The 23,091-nt window shown below is 40.8% G+C and overlaps 1 protein-coding gene across 3 annotated transcripts in view; it reads right to left on the bottom strand.

Annotated features, from left to right (window-relative positions):
- Positions 1-23,091, bottom strand: part of POC1B (POC1 centriolar protein B) — a 160,071-nt gene that overhangs the window by 109,549 nt on the left and 27,431 nt on the right. For all 3 annotated transcript variants that reach the window (XM_040981026.1, XM_040981007.1, XM_040981017.1), the window contains 4 exons: positions 7,626-7,733; positions 7,406-7,521; positions 4,765-4,898; positions 1,949-2,017 (listed from right to left, as the gene is read on the bottom strand). In XM_040981026.1, the coding sequence (XP_040836960.1) occupies positions 1,949-2,017; positions 4,765-4,898; positions 7,406-7,521; positions 7,626-7,733 (427 nt within the window). The remainder of the gene's footprint in view (positions 1-1,948; positions 2,018-4,764; positions 4,899-7,405; positions 7,522-7,625; positions 7,734-23,091) is intronic.

Raw genomic sequence — 23,091 nt, 5'->3', positions numbered from 1 at the left:
AGAGGGGGAAGGGGGAGTAGAGAAGAGAGATGTCTCATCCGTCGTTTCACTCCTCCAGTGTGGCCAGCACCACAGGGAGACTGGCCAGGGCTGAAGCTGGGAACTCAGATGAGGCCCCCGCAAGGTAGCAGGAATTCAATTACTTGAGTCATCGTGCTGACCTTCCAGGGTCTGCATCACAGGAAGCTGGTGTAGGGAAAATAGAGTGGGTGCTGGACGCAGGCATCTGAAAAGGAGACTCAAGTGTCTCAGCCAGCATCCAAGTTGCTAAACCAGATGCCCACCCCGTGTGTGCGTGTGTGTGTGTGTGTGTGTGTGTGTGTGTGTGTGTTTATAAATGGCAGTTTTCTTCCTTTTTTTCTTCAAAAATATGTATTTATTTATTTGAAGGGGAGAGTTAGAGAAGCCAAGAGCCAAGCAGCTTCACATAGGTCTCCTACAGAGGTGGCAGGGGTTCAAGGCCATCTTCTGTTGCTTTCTCAGGCACATTGGCAGGAAGCAGAATCAGAAGTGCAGCAGCTGCTTCTCACGCCAGCGTCCTTACGGGGTACTAGCACAGCGAGGCAGCTCAACACACTGTAAAACAGCACTGCCCTGATAATATGCGTTTTTCATGAAACTTCTACAGATCCCTCATATGCACGAATTTCAAAAATTTTGCAGGATTAAACCACAGCCTGCAATTCCAGCATTCCACATGGGCAATGGTTCAGTTCCTGCTGCTCCACTTATGATCCAGTTCCTTTTTATAAACCTGGGAGAAGCAGTGGGAAGATAGCCCAAGTTCTTGGGCCTCTGCACCAATGGGAGAGACCCAGATGTGCTCCTGGCTGCTGGCTTCGGTCTGGTCTATGGAAGAGCCTCTGTCTGTCTCTCCCTTTCTCTGTAATTCTGTCCTGAGAATAAGCAAACTCAATTTTAAAAAAAATTTTTTTGCACCAAGATAAACTTGTAATTCCATTTTTCACAAACTTTTAAGTACCTTTGGTCAAGCAATAGAATTGATTTTTTAAAAAATCTATAGAAATGGCTATCAAAACAGAAATATTAGATGTGAGGTTATTTTATATAGTTTATTTAAAAGGTGAGCAATTTCGCAGATACGCATGGGCCATCTGCAGGAACCGAGCAGGCAGGGAGGGGAAAGGTGGGAGAGAGAGATGCTTTCACCTTCACCTTGATGACCCTCCCTGCTGCCAGGCTTCTCATAAGCCTGGAAAGGGTTACACAGTATTACCCCCAAGTCCTGGATTACAGCAAGTTCATCCTAGGGAAGGGGACATTTGACTGACACAAAGGCAGACAGCATTACCTAAGGCAGGGAGACACAGCTTCCGCTTCATACCTGTCCCAATTCATTCTGTCCTCACAGACGTCTGGCCTTTATTCTTCAGGGTTGCTGACAGATGGAGACTCAATCTCATCTTCCGTAGTTACTAATTGCTGGTTAGGGGCATAAGACTTGCATGTACAAGGTTTGGAAATCTCTCCTTATGTCATCTAATGGGCCATTTCATGAGCCAAAGTCACTAGACATGTTTAAACAAGGTTTCTATTTCTCAATACTTTATTTAGGCATGATTTCTGGGGGAGATTCAGCTTTTCAACTAACCTCCTAATTTGGCTTAAGATCTGCATTAAGAAAATATCTTTTAACTCCTCTTTTTCAAAGCCCAAAAAGTTTATTATCTATTTTATTCAATAAATTTAGCTACAGATGATTTTTAGCCATTTCAAATATAGATTTGCTACTATGCAAGTTTTAAAAACTATCAAAACTGGCACCATTCCAGCTTTCAGATAGAAGACTTCCTGGCACTAAACTAACATGGAAACTCTTTGATAATCATCTTACATACACAGACCAGCTGGCTGTAAAAATCTTAGCTGAGGTCAATAATTTTTTTATCCAGAGTGAGTTAAACAGGAAGTCAAATGATTTACAAACCTGTGTGTCTGCACCCCCTGATGAAAACAGCTCTCCATTTTTTGAAAATGAAACAGCATAGACAGGACCCTGTGAAATAAATAGATAGCAAATTAAAAAGTATTTGATAATGCCTTCTCATTGCTAAGAGAACTAAAAGTGCCAATTGCTAACTTCTGGAATAAATCTGGTTTTAAATATATGTATAATAAATATACATGCATGTGTGTGTCTAAATACATACATGTAAATATACATAATATTTTATTTAGTTGAGTTAGAGTGTTTATGTATTTATATAAAATGTATGGTACATATATATGTACATATATACATTTAATGCATGCATATATAATACTTGTTATCAACTAATGTTGGCAGAATAATCAAAAATTCAAACAAATTGTACATACAAATTAAGATAACCATAAATACTCAACACTAAATGAACAGGAATACCAAAAATTTATTTTTTTTCTTCCTTTAAAGAAAAGTTTGCATATGTGCAAGCCTTAAAGAATTTCTGTTAAGATTTTTCTGGGTGTGGGCTATATTCAGCAAACCAATTACTAGCAGGAACTGTAAGATAAATATGTAAGTAATGGTGGCTATCTAAATAACGGCCATTCCCTGACTATGATTGAGTTCACCAAGCCTTTTAACATGTAGGGAAAGATCAAGTCCTTCAAAGTTTAATAGCATGGCCTGACACAAGGGCTCAATTGGCTAATCCTGTCTGCAAGCACTGGCATCCCATACGGCTGCCAGTTCATGTCCCAGCTGCTCCACTTCCCATCTAGCTCTCTGCTTATGGCCTACAAAAGTGGTAGAGGATGGCCCTAAACCTTGGAACCCCATGCCCAAGCGGAAGACCTATAGGAAGCTCCTAGCTTCAGATCAGTTCCGCTCTGGGCACTGCAGCCATTTGGGGAGTGATGAAGCAGCAGATGGAAGATCTTTGTGTCTGTTCAAACGCAGAGCATAGATGAGAGGGATGTAAGTGATCACAGCTGCAAGCATAGTGAATTCGAGGAAGAATGAGTGACTGGAGGCTACTTGGAAAAGTGCTGCCAGCCCTAGCTGAGAGTCCAGAACAACTGCTGCAGCCTTGGACAGCACCGTACTTGGCACAGTCACAGCATGTACGACCTTGAGCTCCCTTTTTCAGACAGGGTAAGAATAGTATTTCTCATCTCAGAAATATATATTGTTTGTTTTCAGAATGGCATTAATCTATGCAAGAAAACTTCTAGGGAAACATTGTGTGTTTTTATATAGAGCATCTGTCACACTTAAGTTACTACAGCTTCATAAATACCTTCACCTCCAGGCTGTGACAAATTCCATCTTCATGTGTAACATTTTCCTCCTAGAATATTGTGTTTATTTTTTTTCTTTTAACTTTACTTCTTTTGTAGAAATGTTTCAATACTTGGTCTCTTTTATTGTCTGAGTTGATTCAACCTACAGTCCAGGCCATGCACATGTCTGAGCTGGTTAGTATGTACTGCGGCTGCACCCAACACTGCCATGGGGCAAATGATAAGCAAAGGAAGGATATACAGAGGTAGAAAGAACCCTGACTCTTGTAGACCACAACACCGATTTCATTTCTACATTAAAAAAAAAAACTCATACTTGGCTAACAGGAAGCATCTTCTGCATCTTTCTGAAAAAAAGCATCCTAAAAAACTTTGAGAATTTTGAATATTTATTCAGAAGGGGTAATAGTTATAAACGTACATATCTGCCTAATGCATTCTATAGCAGGTGGGAGTGAGGATGTAATGATATTTTTGAACAGGCTCAATAAATAGCACACTACTTCTTTGGGTTCCTAAACCAGTTGAGAAATAATGCAAAGGTATAAGGCATTTAAGAGCCCAAATATCATATTCTTGCTAATAAACGCTTATAGAAAGCCAGAGTGCTTCTATCTGTAAAGCAAACGGGCTTTCAAGAATAGACATGCTGAGCTCTACGTCATGTTTGCCAACCTCATTGCAGGCAACTCTGTACCTGGCAGGTTTCCCTGCATGAAATGTCAGCACAAAGCAGTAAGGAATGGGCTCTGGCGAATGGGTTGTAAAACAGAATACACATGACTATGCTTGTCAGATTTTTCTATCTGAGGCCAACACTGTGGCATAACAAGTTAAGCTGTCACCTACAATGTTATATGCCAAATGGGTACCAATTCGAGTCTTTGCTGTTCTGGTTCAGATCTAGCTCCCTGCTAATACATCTGGGCAAGCAGTGGAGGATGGTCCAAGTTCCTGGCCTGCACCACCTACACAGGAGACTCAGACGTGGCTCCTGGTTCCTGATTTCAGCCTGGCTCACCTCTAGGGAATGAGCCAACAGAAAAGTGAGGCTCTCTGTCACACACTCTCTCTGTGCAACTCTCTACAGAAACTAAATAAAATAGATCTTTAAAAAGTATCTCCTTCTAACCTCACTAACTGGATCAATGAAAAGAGTAAGGCTAAGAGAGGCTGAGTGTCAGAGCTGTTAAGACAGACTCTGTGTCAAGGGAAAAGTTGGAAGTGGGGCAAGTTCACCCATCACCACTCAGCCAGTCTTCACTACCCACCGATGAAGACAGCCATGGAGGTGATTAGTTTAATGGCCATTAAAAGACACATGGGTTTGAACAAGAATTACAAAAAATGGTATTTCTATGAATTGGCTCCAGAGAAAGAAAACCCAGCCTTGAAATAAAACATTTTAGTGAAATCACCAATGTTGTGCTGTTTGTGAAAATAATAAAGAGAAATGACAAAATGGAGCAATTAAATATATATATAATATAAAAAATAAAAGTGTAATGCTCATACCGTATGCCCTTGAAGTGTATATATGAGTCTTCCTTCCAAGAGGTCCAGAATCTTTAGTGTGCCATCCGAAGAAGCAGTGATGAGGAAGTTACCCGAAGGATGGAAGGACAGGCAGTTAACTCCACCACTGTGAACTAAATAGTAGAAAACCAAAGCAAAGATTCACGAGACAATTCTTTTTTAAAATGACACATGACCTTAATATTTAACAACTTCTCAGAGAGCAAATAATTTTAAAGATGTCCCTTTGCCTTATTAGCAATGTTACCCTGAAAATAAGAATCTGTCAGAGGAATGTCTCAAAATTATTTGCAGCTAATTAAAACAAACATTTTGGTGTCATAAAATAGTACCTTTCAGTTCACAAAACCAAGTAACTTTAACATCCAGACAATGTCATGCTTAGTCTTTCTGATCACCAAACTATGCAGTGCTAAGATATACTGACACTATAACCAACAGCTGATTACTATCAGCTCATATAAGGTATATAATAATCTAACCTTAAATTAGATTGAATAACTAATTAGCAGCATGGATTAATAAGTAAGGAGTTCAGAGGTACACTGGGAGATGGGCACGTCCTGCCATCAGGTTTGAGAACTCGCTTCTGGACACTGTCCTACCAGTAGGAGGCAGTATAACACAGTGATCAAAAGTGCGCATTAATTTCTGTATGGTAGACATTCTTATGGGAGTTAGGTGGAACCTCACTGTGGTTTTTAATTGCATTTCCCTTAAGGCTAGATGCTGGTAAGGATATTGCTGAAGGAGTACACTATTGAAATAATATGGGCAAAAACAGCTGGGTGTAGGGGGTGAATGGGAGGGTGGAGAGGGGATCCCTGTTGCCTATGAAACCACATCATGAAAAAAAAGATGTAAAAACATAACTAATCAAAAGTGATTAATGAGCTATTATAAAAATTTGGAAAATAATAAGGGGGAGATAAGGATATAGGGAGGAGAAAGGAAACCCTATGCTTTTAACTCCGTACTATGAAAAATGTGAACTCGTGTTGGCTCCATAGTCTAGTAAGTTAAGCCTCAGCCCACAATACCAGCATCTTCTATGGGTGTCAATTTGTGTCCTGGCTGCTCCGTTCCTGGACCAGCTCCCTGCATATGGCCTGGGAAAGTATCAGAGGATGGCTCAAATCCTCAGACTGCTGCATCCAGATGGGAGACCAGAGGAAGCTCCTGCCTCTGCCTGCCGATTGGCTCAGTTCCAGCAGCTGTGGCCACCTGGGAAGTGACGTAATGCATAGAAGACCTCTCCTTCTCTTCTGCTCTCTCTGTAAATTTGCCTCTCAAATAAGTAAATCTTTTTTTTTAAAGATTTATTTTTATTATTTTTTTTATTGGAAAGGCAGATATACAGAGAGGAGAGACAGAGAGGAAGATCTTCCGTCCGATGATTCACTCTCCAAGTGAGCCCAACGGCCGATACTATGCCGATCCGAAGCCAGGAGCCTCTTCCGGGTCTCCCACGCGGGTGCAGGGTCCCAAAGCCTTAGGTTGTCCTTGACTACTTTCCCGGGCCACAGGCAGGGAGCTGGAAGGGAAGCGGGGCTGCCGGGATTAGAACCGGCGCCCATATGGGATCCCGGGTGTGCAAGGCGAGGACCTTAACCACTTGCGCCACCGCGCCGGGCCCCGTAAATCTTTTAACAATGTGAAATCTACTCATTTTGTACAATTTTAAAAATAAATGCAAAAGTGTTTTTTGATGTACTTTGTACTTGAAAATCCACAAGTCAATTCTGTCAATTTTTTGAGAAAGGAACTTATCTTTCCTAAGCTTCAACTTTCCTGCCTTTAATATTGGGATTATTATAATGCCTATTAGCCATATTATGAAGATTTATCACAATGTCTGCTACACATTAAACACTGAATAGGTGATAATGATTATTGTGGATTTTATATAAATCCAACAAAAACAAAGAAAATCATTTCACTTTACTTTCAAACGTACAGGCACAGCAGGAATGTTTTCTCTGGCCATTGTAACACTTGAATCTGTGCTTAGTTTACCCCCTGTGATCCAGAATTCAGTGTCACTATCCTTTATTTCTCACACAGCGCAGACAACTACCTTGAAAACCTCAGAGTGACTATTTTTAAACAGTTATAACATCATTGTAAGAGTGCTCCACATCCTTCCTTATTTTGCTGCTGATGGATGCTAACTGTACTATTCTTTAGTCAGTTAAAAGACTCATGGACCCTCACCAGGAGAGCAAAACCAGGATTCAGAGTTTAGCCCAGCAGTTAAGATGCTGATGAACAGCGACAACACCCACATGCCACACCATAGAGCCTGGGTTCCATGCCCACCCTTGACTCCAACTTCCTGCCAATGTAAACAGTGATGGCACATGTCATACGTTCCCACTCCCCACACAGGAGACCTGGGTTGAACTCCCTAATCCTGGCTTCAGCCCAGCCCTTTGCAGGCCTGCGAGCAGTGCACCAGACGGTGGGAGACCTCTTTTTATACCTTTGCCTCTTCACACCTTAAACAAAAAATCAAGTCAAATCCAAAACAACAAAAGACAGCTAAACCAGCCCACGAAGAACCGCCATTCCCAAAGAGGACAAGTTAACAATGAAATGTGTGTGTCCAGGAAATTGTTACCTTGATAATGCTGCAGTAGTTTATTCATCCTTAAATCCCAGATTTTCACAGTGTGATCAGAACCTGCTGAAGCTATGCACGTAGCACTAGGGTTAAAATCCACAAAATTTGCAAACCTAGGGAAAAAACATTAGTCATGGCTCAGTATTTGAATTTTTCTTTCATTTGTTATAATTGTCCTTAGAAAATTCACTCGTAGAAATACAGAGAATGAACTTACCCTACTGAGTCTGAGAAGTTCTTAACACACTGCTTATTTGTACCGTCCCAGATTTTAACAGTTTTATCCTCACTACATGACACAATTAGCCTTCCATCAGGTGAAAATCTGGAGAGCAGGAGAAAGAAAGAGTCTCGTTGTTAAAGGATCCTGACAATTATCACTCTCACTTCCAGTTCACATATAAGTCAGGCTGTATGCATTAGTCACCCAAGGCCTACTTTTACTACATCGTAAAGTGACAGTCTGCACCCAGCATCTCTTCAGCTAAACATCGTCATGACAAAGATCAAATACACTATAAGGCCCGACCCTGTGTGAGCTGCAGTGTGCACCCAACAGACATCTGTTCTTGAATCTTCTTGTGTCCATTTAGCCAAGAAGAGTGAGATACCGGACTTATCAAAAGTGGGGAAGTTTGATAAGTCAAAATTGAAGAAAACCAATACTTAAGAAAAAAAAAAAACCACTCTTCCACTGAAGGAAACTATCCAACAGGAGAGAGTCCATTCAAACATTGTAAAATGAGAACCTCCTCCCAAAAGCAGATTTCAACACTGTCTGAGTCCTGGCTGTGGGTTTCTCTTCTGTAAATCTATGTCTTCCTAAAAATGTAAGGCATATTCTATTTCTTATTGTCTATGCCCTTGCAAAGAGTTCAGGGATATTTCTTGTTTCATGAAGTTCATTTTAAACTTCCCATTTCCAAGTGGTACATGCTGTCAGTGTCACCACTGATGACATCTGTGTGTGTAGTCTTTGTATCCCTTTGGGATAAGCCAGGTTTTTTTTTTTTTAAGATTTATTTTATTTTTATTGGAAAGGCGGATATACAGAGAGGACAGACAGAGAGGAAGATCTTCTGTTCGATGATTCACTCCCCAGTGCGACAGCTGGAGCTGAGCCAATCTGAAACCAGGAGCCTCTTCCAGGTCTCCCACATGGGCGCAGGGTCCCAAAGCCTTGGGCCATCCTTGACTGCTTTCCCGGGCCACAGGCAGGGAGCTGGATGGGAAGCAGGGCGTGCAAAGCAAGGACATTAACCACCGCGCCATCGCGCCGGGCCCTGGGATAAGCCAGTTTTAACCTTCCACAATGGATACTTCCAGTGCTCACAACTTTCACAAAGTCACATGGGTTTTATAGCTTCTCAGGGCTTATTATTTTTTTTTCTAATGTAAGAATAACATTTTAACTGTAAGTATTTAAAACACACACACACTATGGAGATTAATCAAAGTTCCTGTTTTTCTTTTATTCTTCTACTCGAATTTTTACTTTTATTTAGTGCTCTATGAAGTTTTTGATTCAATTCTGCACCAACTACTTTATTTGTACTGTCCCAAATTTTAAGTTTACTTTTCCAAATCAACTACTTTCAAAGCATCTATGTGATCTGTGTGAAGTATTTTATTCCATTTTGTTTCATGATTCAAGAGAGCCTTCATTACTCATCCTACCAACCCTAAGGTGAAGCATTTTTTCTTAAGTTAGAGCTGGTGTGCTGAGAATCAAAACTAAGTTAAATCACCAACACAAAAACCTAACTTTCCAAGTCTCTAGCTTCTTAGGCTTTGGGAGTCAGAGAGCTCCAATGGGCTGAAAACAGCACAGTTTGCTCATACAGAACAGAAATTCCTTCATGACACAAATATCACCCAACTAAAAAGCAAGAGAGAAATCTCAGACATCATTTACATGGTTTTATTCTTTTTATTCCCTTAAGAATTGTTTCAAGGATCTTTTATAACGCTAAATGTTTAAGAGCAGGGTATCACATAGAAAGTGAAAAACTAGACTATTAAGCTCTAATTAGTATTTTTATTACTAATATCTTAGCAATAACAAAACCAAAAAAAGACATATCTACATCACAGGCTAACTCTATTCGATTTTACTTCTAGTCTCCCTCTATGCCCAGTCAAGATTACTGTAAGTGATCAACTCAGGGTGTGGAAGAGAACTGAATGTTTTTCTTTTTGTTCTCCCTCCTGGCAAGCCTGGCCTAAAAATAACTGTTATTTACAGAAACTATGAAAATAGCATTTACGGACTCACCACGTGAAAAACAAAGAAACCAAAAAAAGATACACAGGTGCTTAGTTAAGTTCTGTGTGAAATACTCTTACAAAATTCTAGAAACTAACTTTGCAAAGGAAACTCTCCCATGCCAGGTAGTTTATTCTGATCTTATAATAGCAAGTAATATTATATTAATCCTGTCCTCCAAAAAATAGGTGAGGAATATTCAAATGTAAAAGACAATATCACAGAAAATGTTTCAGATAGAGAAAATTTACATTAAACAGATTCTGGGTAGGAAAAATATCGATTCAGTATCCTCATGAAAATAAAGTTTTCCTAATAATGATAAATAGTTAATGCAGTAGATCAAATTATGTTTCATAATAAGCTTAGATTAAGATAATCACTTAATGGAAATATTTTGAATAACAAAATATTTAAATTTTTAGATGATTCTTCAATTTGAGAAAGCAAAGATGAAGCAAAATAGTAGAATGAAATAATTCAATGATTGTAAAGTACAAAAACATTCCACATCTTCACCACACCATCAGCACATCCAAGTTTTTGAACTTTATGTCCTATAGCAGTTCTTAATACTTTACTTTCTAGAAACCCACTTATTCTCCAAGAGAACCATATATAAACCAGCTGTTACTGTTTAGCTCAATTTAGACATGAATAACTAGAGGATCTGTAATTGTCAGAGTCACAGTCACAGGAGAGGGCTTGAATTGAGCCATGAAACACGTGGCTTAAGACTAATGAAAAGGAAGGTTTCTTCTGCTGGTCAAATGATTTAGATCCCAGAAGGTTCTGTGTGGTTTCTGTGGTTTCTAAAGCAGAGGGGAATCAAGAGATAGGACTCTTACAAGTCTACTAACCATTCTTCAATTAAAAACCCATGTGTACTGCTATGGCCTCTAAATAAAGCAGACATGGTTCCCATCCTTGCAAAGTTTGTGGGAAGACACATGTTCATGGATTCATTCAATGATTTGCTGAGTAACTGCCAGGATTCAGCACTGGGCACTGCCCTTGATAACAGGCAAATAGGAACATGGATATAAGAATATGGAATATAAAATATAAGGAATAAAGTAACAGGAGTAATCTCGCTGCCCTCTGCCTGGCATGGTAACACAACAAGTTAAGGCACTGCCTTATGTGTGCTTATGTGTATGCCATATGTGTGCTTAGTCCTGGCTGTCCAGCTTCTCATCCAGTTCCCTACTAATGTGCCTCTCTGTCTTTCTGCCTTTCAAAGACTTTTTAAAATTATTTTATAAGAAAAATCTCTACCCTCACCTCATCAGATTTTCCTTGTAGTGAGAAGGAAGAAAAGAGGGCACAAAAATATTACCATTTTTGATTGCAGAAACATTACAAAAAAACTGGCATTCCGCTAGCAGAAGTTCCATAGAATAAAATTTTAAACAATCTTACAAATAAGGAAAAGCACTAAGTTATCATGGGGCAACCTAAAATCTCATCCTGAGCAGGAGGGTCCACAACCTAGGAGGAAATCCCAGTGCTAAAGAAATGAAAGGGACTGGCACAAAGCTGGTACCAGAATTGGAGAAGGTTGTCACCTCGAAATTAACACAACCAAAAGGACTCAGGGTTAAGGGCCTCCAGCCCCGGGCACTACGCAATGACTACTGCATACAACCTGACCCTGAGAATGGCAGTTCCTATTGCCTCCTCCTCCTTACGTTAATTAATACATGAAAAAATAGGTTAGCACTAATGGCACCAGCTTCTCTTTGCCCTATCTTTGATCAAGAAAAGTTAATCCTCTCCTAACTGCTACAGTTTAAATAACACCTAACTGAACTATTAATTTTAAGGATGTTAGGAGGATTTAAAAAATTACCAAGACATTAACAGATTTCTGATTCTATCTCAGTACCACCCAGCAAGCCTTTTAAAGTTTCAAGAGTGTGTGGCCAATGAGAAAGACTTAATTTCAGTCAACAGTGATTCATAGAGTTGGCAGGCAAGGATTCTCTGTAAGGCATTTGGGAAGCTAACTGAACTACTACAGAATCCTTTAAAATGCATTGGTACTCATTCAAGAGAATGAGGAAATTCTTGAACTTCTTTCTTGAAAAACTTGTTTATAATGGCCCAGCACAAAGGTCCAGTGGCTAAATCATTACCTTGCACGTGCCAGGATCCCAAGTGGGTGCCAGGTTCATGTCCTCTCGGCTCCACTTCCCATCCAGTTCCCTGCTTCTGGCTGGGAAAGCAATAGAGGATGGCCAAAAGCATGGGACCCTGCACCAGCATGAGAGACCCAGAAGTTCCTTGCTCCTGGCTTCAGTCGGCTCAGCTCTGGCCATTGCAGCCAACTGATGAGTAAACCAGTCGGTGGAAGATCTTTCAATCTCTCCTTCTCTCTGTAAATCAGTCTTTCCAACAAAAATAAATAAATCTTAAAAAAAAAAAAAAAAGAAAAAGAACTTGGGCATGGTGCAATAGCCTCGTAAATCCTCACTTTGCAATTGCCAGGATCCCATATGGGCACCGGTTCTAATCCTGACTGCTCCACTTCCCACCCAGCTCCCTCCTGGGGCCTGGGAAAGCAGTCCGAGGACGGCCTAAAGCCTTGGGACCCTGCACCCATGTGGGAGACCTGGAAGAACTCCTGGCTCGAGGCTTCAGATCAGCTCAGCTCCAGCTTTCTGATCTTTCTCTCTGTCTCTCCTGCTCTCTGTAAAATCTGACTTTCCAAAGGAAAGAAAAAAAAAAAACACCTGTTTTACAGGTCATTGAGAGTAAGGCTAGATTATATAACAGGAGTTTTTTTTTTTTCACTTGGAACCCAGGAGTTCCTAAAGTATATAAAGTTCTAAGCCTATATGCACAATCAGTGTTATTCTGATCTTTGTTTCAGAAAACCAAAAGGGTCCATGAGCCATGGAGATTTCTAACATGCTTTCAATTGCTCCTTTGAATGTTTCTTATCATCAAATATTCTATTAAAAATATGTCTTCAGTGCCCAGGATTGAGACCAAACAGGGTAAGTACAGTTCCATGGCCTACAAAACCCAAATCATTTGTAAGAGAATTCCTGAAGTCAACAGCTTTTCAATAGGAGGAAATGCAGTAAAAAGATGGAAACAAGACTGCCTAACAAGAACAGAGCACAGAATTCTAGGGCCGATTCTTCAACTGCCATGCTGTTAAACTCAAAACTGTACTGGCCACCGTTTTTTGCTTATGTAAGGAGTTGGGATTTCATTCAGATGTAATATTTTTACTGATCAATTAAAAAATCTGGCAGTCTCAGAGTTTGCTTTGCTTTGCTTTAACATACTAGTAGTAAAGTTCAACATAATAAATACATATTTATGCTGTTTAAAGTATTGGTTAGCATTGGAAGCAAAACCATCTGTTGACTGTAATAACAGGATTCTTTCCTGCAAATGCTGAGAACTAAAAAGCAGATAAAAGAATATAAAAAGATTAAGTTTGCCAAGAAACATGCCAACTTCGCATTGGGCATTCACATATCTCCTGGGACGTCCATGCAAAAGTTCAACTGCCTGCTGGGCATCTTGTCTGTTGGCACCTCCGGGTTGAAACTTATCCAAATCTGGTCTTATTTTTCTCCCCAAAGTGCTCATTTTCCCATAAATGGTTTTTCAAAAGCCTAGGAGTTTTTCCCAGTGGTCTTTCTCTTTTACTTCCTGACATTCAACCTGTTACCCCTGGTAACCCCTCTCGAAGAACAACTGATCTTGCTCTCGTCCATTCTCCACAAGCTGCAAGTGATCATTAAATTGTAAATCAAATTGGATCACCTTTCTGCTTAAAGTCCTTTGGTGCTTTCACATATCCCTTGGATGAAAAAAATCTGACATCCTCGCCTCTGTTTACAGTGAGCCCTCCAGTACCCACACCCTTGTCTCCTGTTCTTCATTACCTCATTCTTCGCAGCACCACTCATCTTTTCTTAGGTCCTTGCTCTTAACTTTGGGTCTTTCTTTACGCACCGTTCCCTCTGTCTCAAAACCTGCCACCTACTCATCCACTTTGTTTAAAATATGTAAAAGGATTTTGCACATCCTTCAAAAGGTCTCCTTAGGAAAAGCCTTCCTCAAGCATCTCTCAGTTACGTTAATTCCTCATATACTTTGGAGCAGCCCGTGTTCACAACAGCATCACTATTGCACAAAGCATTCTACATTTGCTTCCCCAACATGAACAGAGAACCCTATCTCTCTTATTCACTCTTCTCGTCCTAGGCACAGTGCCTATCTCAGTAATTATTAATGTAATTAAAATTAAAAAAAAAACTTTCTAAGGGACTTGACATTAACATTACATGTAACTAATGATAGCAGATGTTTGAAACCTTTGCAATTCGTTGTAGCACAAAAACTTGAATGTACTTCAAAGTCACAGACTAGCTTACAGTTAGGGTTACAATGGTAAACTGTATGTTATACACATGATCCTTGACTTAACGGTTTCTGAATTTTATAGTAGTATGAAGGAATAAACATCTAGTACTTCAGAATCTGAATTCTGATCTTTCTATGGACTAGTAAGGAAAAAAAAAAGGTTGTCTGACGTGCTTTCTCAGACCTGGACAGGGGCAGTGAGGCTCAGCTCTCAGCCAGCATCACCATCCAGAGTGCGCAGGTGATAGTCTATGGTTGTTGTGTTACTGGGATAAGATGTTCAGTGAACTGGCTGATTTCAATGCATGTTTTACTCACAAGCCTATCAAACTGTACTTGGCTTATGATGATGCAATCCCATTGTAAATCAAAAGTATCTATTACCAATAGGGGGAAAAGAAAGCTTTGCAGTTCTAATGATGAAAAGTTCATTCATAACACTTCAAACAACCAGCAGTTAAAAGCAAATGTTCCCCTCAAAATTAACATCAGAAAAGCAACATGACTAGGAAAGTTCTGTTTATTAGCTTCTACTTATTTTTGATGGAGGGCCTCTTAAAGAGACACAAGTTATCCTACAATATCGATTATTTAAAATATAGAGCTACAGAAATCTTACATTTTATAATTGTTTTCCAACAAAAACGATACATTTCCCAGTAATATATATTGCTCATTTTTTTTCAGATAAAAAAATTACTTTAGAACAGGGTGATACTGAAAATTTTTAAAGCCCAGAATCCCATCATTCAAAACATAATTAACATCTAAATTTCTGTGTACTCTTTTTGTTAATATAGCATTCCCTTATACTAAAATCATGAGTTCTGAATTTTATCTGTCCCATCCACATTATATTCCTCTTTTAACATCTACATAAATAAATTTTAAACCACTTTTTAAATTTGGGAAATCGGTTATTTCTTTCTATCCCTAGAAATTATACTAAAAGCAATATCTCTGAAAATAATTTCAATATATTATAAAAGCAATATCTCTGAAAATATTTTCAATATATTGTATTCAAAGCTTTATCCTTTGAATACAAAGGAATATTTATTTAGAATAAATGTCAGGTCATGAAATCACTGAAGAAAAAATGGTTAATATAGCTTACAAACCAGTTTCTTAAAAGAAAAACAAAACAAATTTATGTTTTAAAATAAGGAGTAGAGGCTGGCGTGGTGGCTCAGCAAGCTACTCCTCCGCCTGTGGCACTGGCATCCTATAGGGGCACCAGTGCAAGTCTGGGCTGCTCCACTTCCTGTCTACCTCCCTGTACATGGACCAGAAAATAAGCCAAGAATGGCATAAAGTCTTGGGACCCTACACCCATGTGGGAGACTTGGAGGCAGCTCCTGGCTCCTGGCTTCGGATCAGCTCAGCTCCAGCTACTGCAGCCATTTGAGCAGTGAACCAGCAGATGGATGATCTCTTTCCTTCTCTTTCTCATTCTCTCTCCCTATCTATCTGCCTTCTCTCTGTAAGTTTGCCTTTTAAATAACAAAGGAATTTTTTTTAAAAAGGGGGTATATCTTCCAATAGATGCTTTATTATAATATTCTGTAAATTTGGATGCATGGTGATAAATAAATCAGATTTGTCCAGAGATCTGAACTATTTATTTCCCTTTACATCAGTGGACACATCCCTGTGCCACCTGCAGTAAACTTCGGCTCCAGGGACAAACTCATAATATGTTCTGGGCAGTGAGACTTATGTTGAGTTTAAATTACTTAAGTCCATGGCATACACTTAAAGTTCAAAAACTAAAGGGAGGAGAAACATGTATTCTACTTATCCTGTGTCTATGAATTTAAATATACTACCCATGCATTAAGAGAAAAAGCATATTGTTTTATTTCTAATGCTAAGCTGCTTAATTCTCCTACAACTTTTAAAAATTGTATAGCATTGAAACAAAATTTAAAGTTCTTTTTTCCGAATATAAATCTTGTTTTCTTACCTTTATAAACAGTCCATTTATTTCCCTACTGATTGGAAACATCATTTTTATCAGAAAAACAACTTCAAATATATGCATGATTCCTCTTCTCTTCTGAACTATTTCCTTAATACTGTATCATTATCATATTTTATTTAGTACAGTTTTATACTGTTTTGAGAACTGGGCAGACTGGTTTCTTATACTTGGTTTTTTTTTCTAGTTATTTTTTTAAAGATTTATTTTTTATTTTTATTGGAAATGTGGATATACAGAGAGGAGAGACAGAGAGGAAGATCTTCCCTCCGATAATTCACTCCCCAAGTGAGCGCAACGGTTGATGCTATGCCGATCCAAAGCCAGGAGCCTCTTCCGGGTCTCCCACATGGGTGCAGGGTCCCAAAGCTTTGGGCTGTCCTCGACTGCTTTCCCGGGCCACAAGCAGGGAGTTGGATGGGAAGCGGGGCCTCCGGGATTAGAACTGGCGCCCATATGGGATCCCGGGTGTTCAAGGCGAGGACCTTAACCACTGCGCCACTGCGCCAGGCCCTTTTCTAGTTATTTTTCTCCTAGCAATCTTTGTACATTATTACAGCCATTTGAATGTGAGATAAGCCTGAAGTCCACCTGATTTCTCCCTAGAACACTTTGCAAATCCTAGAGCAAAGATGCAGTGCACCCAAGCAATCAGTGGGCCCTGGGCAGAGGAAACAGAAATCAACAACCAGAGCTGCTGTAGGGATGGCGTTCTGAGAACACGAGGCTTCCTTTGAGGTCTTTCAACCTGAACTGAGCTATGCTTCTAGCACTCCAGGTCTTCAGCCTACAGATGACTTGCTAAGATCATGGGAGCCAGTTTTCTAATAAATCCCTTCTTAAATATCTGTACACATAATCTACTGGCTCTGTATCTTCAAATGCTAACACACAGACCATAGAAAATGGTATCTTTCATTTTTATTGACTTATTTTCATTTTTTTAATATTTGAAAGCCAAAGACAGAGAGAAAGAGTGATAGGCATTTTGTCAGTTGGCTCACTCCTCGAATCACTGCAACAAACATGGCCTAGCCAGAAACAGGAGCCTAGAACTCAATCTCATGTGGATGGAAGGGACCCAAGTGCTTCAGCCATCAGCTGCTACCTACCAGCAGGAACATGAGCAGGAAACCAGAAAGGGAGTGGAGGAACCAGGCTCACACCTAGGCATTTCATGATGAGCAAGCCAACCGGCATGTTAGCTTCCATGCTAAATATTTACTTATCAAATGACATCTTCCAATCTAAAATTACACATTTCTCACCAAAGACATCCATTTGAAGATCACCCTGAAACCTGACAAAAGTCATCACCAGCAGATGGCACTGTAAGGAGTGGTAAGTGAAGTGTTTTCAACCTAAAGAAATGATACTAGATGGAAACACGAATCTACTACACCAGGGATTACACAGTGTCAGAAATGGTAAATGTGAAATTCAAAATAAAATTCCTTTGTTTCTTATTTTCTTTCTAAGAAAATTGGCTGTTTGATGTGTTGTGGACTTACATGTGGGAGTAAAGTTACCAAGAATTTGTTAAGTGGAGATACATTTTCATTAAGTTTTAACTTAATATACATATATGAAATATCATAAAACCAATTTTATTGTAGCCTCTAGGGGTTACGACTGAACAAAAAATGAGACAATGTAGGGCTAAAAGGCCAGTAATGTTGGGGTAGGAAGAAACATTCAATCCAAAATAACATGACTAAGAAAACAGAAAGCAAGTCAAACAGTAAGATGGCAGACCTAATTCGAATCCAAGGATTAGTTTACACAAGTTTAAAGGATCTAAGTATACCAATTAAAAAGCAGAAATTTTTATATCTAATCACTTAGCAATAAAGTTGTCCTCTGATAATAAAATATACAAAATACATTCAGTACAGGATAACAGCCGCCAGTAGCCACAACCCTCTAAAACAATGTGTAAATATATGAAATTACATCTAAACTGCAGCTAAAAGTGACTTACTCAGGAGGAAGAACTGAAATAGGAAAGCAGTGAAAGTTGACACTAGGGCCAGCATTGTAAAGAAGCACCTTAAGCAAATAAATGCCTGCAATACCAGCATCCCATATGGGAGCCTGTTTGAGTCCTGGCTGATTCGGTTCCAATCCAACTCCCTGCCACTGCACCCTGGAAAGTAGCAGATGATGTCCCAAGTACTTGGGACCCTGCCACCCCCATCAGAGACCTGGATGGAGCCCCAGTTCCCAGCTTCCATCTGACCCAGCCCAGGCCATCGTGGCCATTATGGGGTGAAGCAGCAGATGCCGGATCTTTTTTTCCCTCACATCCTCTCTCGAACTCTAACTTTAAAATAAATAAACCATTATTTAAAAAAAAAAAAAAGTTGACATTCATCACTGACTCTTTTACATTCATTAATGGTTAATCTTCACAAACACAGAAAGAAGAAATTACCTCCATGTGACCATTTTTAGGGAGGTAGACTAAGGCCCCAAGTCTTGTGCCCAGGACTCCATGCTAGCAAGCCAATGCTCTTAACTCCTCTCTGCTGAAACTACCTAACTTAACTACATCATCTGAAGGATACTCCATCGAAAAGGGGAGGTATGAACAGCAGAATGAGGCCGAGAGCAAGAGCCACTGAGTTTCCATCATGGTCCCAGCACGTTGCTTACCAGTAAAACTGACTGTGCACTTTCCCTGGCAAATACGCGTATGTGGTGAAGATGGGCACACACTACTATCCCATCCTAAGAAAAAGATTCAACAAGACTTTCTGGGACAAACTTCCATGGCTGAAGATATTCTGTTGGCCAAAAAAGACCCTGACTAAAACACTCAGATGTCCTAGGCTCTTTGGTAGTTAGTATTCTTACAATAAATAAACTGGCGTCTGATTTATATTCTAGATGCTTCAAAATGTATAAAACCCTCCCCCGCCCCAAGTTTCGTCATGTCTAGGAATAGAGGGAAACCAGGGCTTCTAATCCTGCAGATCTTTGGGAGAAAAGGCTAACTTGTCACAGGAAGATGCACAAACACTGGGGCGGCGCTGGGCCTGAGTGGTCAGCCTGGCCCCTGCTGCTCAAACTACAATGACTCAGAAAGACAGAATATAATAAGCACATCAGGTAGCGTCTGTCAACATGCCATGGAGCATAGACACAGCAAGTAGCCAAGAGTATGAAATTCTTACTCATTAAATTTAACCAAATAATTGATCAAAGAAGTCTCCTGCAGGAACATCTCTGCAGAGTTACACATGAATCACTCCAAACAATAGGAAAATAACTGGGCAAACCCGCTGGGAAGTGTTGTGGCATAGCAAGGTTGAGTTGCCACCTGCAGTGCTAATATTTCATATGGGCACTGGTTCAAGTCACACCTGCTCCATTTCCAATCCAGCTCCTTGTTTATAACCTGGTAAGGCAGCACAAGATGGAGGAAAAGCCTGAGCCCTTGCACCTACGGGAAGGACCTTGCAGAAGCTCCCAGCTTTGGCCTGGCCCAGCTTAACCCATTGCAGCCACTGGGGAAGTGAACCAATGGATGGAAGACTTCTCTCTGTTTCTCTTTTATTCTCTCTATCCCTCTTCTATGACTCTGCCTTTCAAGCAAAAGAATAAATCTTAAAAAAAAAAAAGTCCCTCGGGCCCAGCGCAATAGTGTAGCAGCTAAAGTCCTCGCTTTGGACATACTGTGATGGGATCCGATATGGGCACCGGTTCTAATCCCGACAGGCCTGCTTCCCATCCAACTCCCTGCCTGTGGCCTGGGAAAGCAGTCGAGGACGGCCCAAAGTTTTGGTACAGTGCTCCCGCATGGGAGAACCAGAAGAGGATCCTGGCTCCTGGCTTCGGATTGGCTCAGCTCCAGCCATTGCAGTCACTTGGGGAATGAATCAATGGATGAAAGATCTTCCTCTCTGTCTCTCCTTTTCTCTGCATATCTGCCCTTCCAAATAAATAAATCTTCTTCTGGGTCTCCCACACGGGTGCAGGGTCCCAAAGCTTTGGGCCGTCCTCAACTGCTTTCTCAGGCCACAAGCAGAGCTGAATGGGAAGTGGAGCTGCCAGGATTAGAACCAGCACCCATATGGGATCCTGGGGCATGTTCAAGGTGAGGACTTTAGCCACTAGGCCACGCTGCCAGGCCCCAAATAAATAAACCTTAAACGAAATTTAAAAATCCCTCAAAATCATAAACACCAGCAGGATAAAGGTGTTCCATTTTGAGCAGTAATCAATAAGGGACAAAGAAAGTGAAACTACATAAACACTACTATGAGTGTGTAATAGCCCTGGATTTGCTACACAATATGCCCAAACTCTGCCGGATACCTGCACCTTAGAGGACAGTCTCAGCCTGCTCATCACCCTTTCATTGTTTCATTTAACCACAGATTTTGCACAACTTCACTGAGTCTTCCCCACCCCACAGCTAATATTTCATACGCTTCTCACACTCTATCTTGAACATTCTTCTCAGTCAGGTCTTGGCTCATATATGACCTTGCTTCATACATCTCCCTGACCTGTACACACAGCAGAGCACCTCCCAATCCCATCAGTCTCTGTCTTAATTTCTTTCCCTCGTTTGTCTGGCTGCCATCGGTAGAGATGGCTCAGAAGAGTTAAGAATTCTCTGCTCTATTTTCTGCTGTATCCATAGAATTTACAATAGTGCCTGGCAAGAGGACCCAGCAGGAATGAAACCCTTCAAAGATTAATAAGGAACACAGGCCTAAGAGGACAAACAGATCTCATAAACAGCACAATGTGGCAGCAAAAAGAAATCATGGTCGGCTCCACTCAAGAGGGTCAGCAGCCCCTCCTGGAGGCAGAGCTGCAGGGCAGCATTGTAGAGGCCGGGGTGAGAGCAGGGGGCAGCCCAGACACAGGAAGCGGTGTGTAAAAGGCGCAGAGTGACTCATTGCACACTTGAAGAAACCTGAATAGCTTCAATAAGGTGAACAGTGAAAGGAAGCCAAGTTAGGTTATAATTGGAAGGCAGAGCACACAGGCCAGGGGCAAGGAGCCATGGAGCCGCCCTGATCTGCAAGAGCAGGAAAGGGAGTGGGAGGATGAAGTGAACCTGGAACAAAGAGAACATATGCATCTCCACAAAAACCAAACTCGTTAAACTAAGCAGCAGGGTTGAGGTTGGGACTAAGATGTGTGTCTTAGTTGAATACAAAGAATCCACTCTTCCAAGATTCCACATTGCTTCAGCATGACTTCCTAAGAAAGCAACACTTTGGGAATGAGGGGGAAAAAAAAAAGGAATGACATGATTTCTCTCTCTGTCTAACACACACATACACACAAGTGTCAAGTCTTGCAGGTTTGACAGTGTCCAGAAACCAAATCACGTGACTTGAGGAGGCTGCTGTCATCTCACAGCTTTCCTCTCCTCTAAAATTATATCATGGCCAGGGCAACTCTTTGCTCATAGTGTCCCAAAAGCTTAGGAGGAAAAGCCTGCCACTCCCAAGATTCATTTCTTGGGGCTGTAATACAGCACAGTGGGTAAAACTGCCACCTGCAATCTAGGTCCCACTTCCAATCTAGCTCTCAGCTAACAATAGAAGCAGTGGAACTCAGTCCAAGTACCTGGGGTCCCTGTCTCCCAGATGAAACCTCTGGCTGCTGGCTTCAGTCTAATCCAGTTCTGGTAAGGTGGCCATCTGAGGAGAGAATCAGAGAATGGATGTCTTCTCTCCCTCCATATCTCTCTGTAACTTTGTCTTTCAAATAATTAAAATGAATCCTTAAAGAGGGAAAGATATGTGTCCATGACTTGAAGCTTGATTATCTAGTTGGGATGGCACAGCTAGAAAATCCTCTACCTGCAATGCCAGCAACCCACATAGGCACCAGTTTGAGTCCTGACAGCTCTACTTCTGATCCAGAGCCCTGTTAATGGCCTGAAAAAAAAGCAGGGATGGCCCAAGGCCTTGGGCACCTGCACCCACACGGTAGACCCAGAATAAGATCCTGGCATCAGACCAGCTCAGGTCTGTCTATACTGGCCAGCTGGGGAGTAATCAACAGATAGAAGATACCTCTCACTCTCTCCGTCTTTCTGTACCTCTTACAGTCCAGTACAACAAAATTTTTAATTACTTATTTAAAAGAAAGACTGACTCCTCTGGGAAGGAGATGCTCAAGGTGAATGCCTACTACTGAAATGAAAACAGGGCCACTCCAGCACTTACAAAGCGACAATGGCAGATGACTGGTCCATCCAGGCACCACTACCAAGAAACATAGAATGGGTGCAAGGCAGACAGCAGTGCCGAGCTTGGCCGTCACTGCCTTCTCTTGGACTGACAGGAGAGAACCATATTTTCAGTGGCTCCACGCCAGTTGCCCTAACTGCTGGAGGCGAGACAGTGTGACATCATCACAGAATCCTGGAGACCGTGACCTTATATCTCTCATCCTCATTGTCCAGAGGCTGAAAGCAGGGAACTAACTTTTCCCCAGGGAACATGCACTGCCGGTAGGTATATGAACACTATCTTACCCTACAGGTCTGGTACATCCTGTGTTCCAATCAGAGCTAAATAATTAGTGTCCATTGGGCTGCACCCACCAGAGAGACCCAGAAGAAGCTCCTGACCTAGTTCCAACCATTCCTATCATTTGGAGAGTGAAACAGCAGATGGAAGATAGACGATCTCAATCTCTCTATCTCTGCTGCTTCTTTCTGCAACTCTGCCTTTCAAATAAATACATCAATCTCTTCTAATTTTTCTTTCGGTAAATTTTCTTCAAAAAAAAACAACATGAATCTTACAAAAATTTCCTCTACCCGTTCCCCTCCCAGATCCACATCCAATACTTTCAATGACAGTGTACATTAAGAATGAGAGCTATGAAAATCCACCTTTTTGGAAAGGAATGGCCCATAAAGCATTCTAGATAAATAACCATAGGTAAAAGAAACATTCTTTCTATTTTTCAATGAAATTAACACTCAATGTTTTTTAAATATCTATTTTATTATTATTACTATTGGGAAGACAGAGTTATAGAGAAAGGCGGTGAGACAGAATATTCCAC

Source organism: Ochotona curzoniae, unplaced genomic scaffold (genome assembly GCF_017591425.1).
Source record: "Ochotona curzoniae isolate NIBS_2020 unplaced genomic scaffold, NIBS_Ocur_1.0 contig_1014, whole genome shotgun sequence".
Classification (NCBI taxonomy): Eukaryota; Metazoa; Chordata; class Mammalia; order Lagomorpha; family Ochotonidae; genus Ochotona; species Ochotona curzoniae.
Note: the sequence above shows the minus strand (reverse complement) of the source record. Positions and strands in the feature narration are given on the sequence as shown.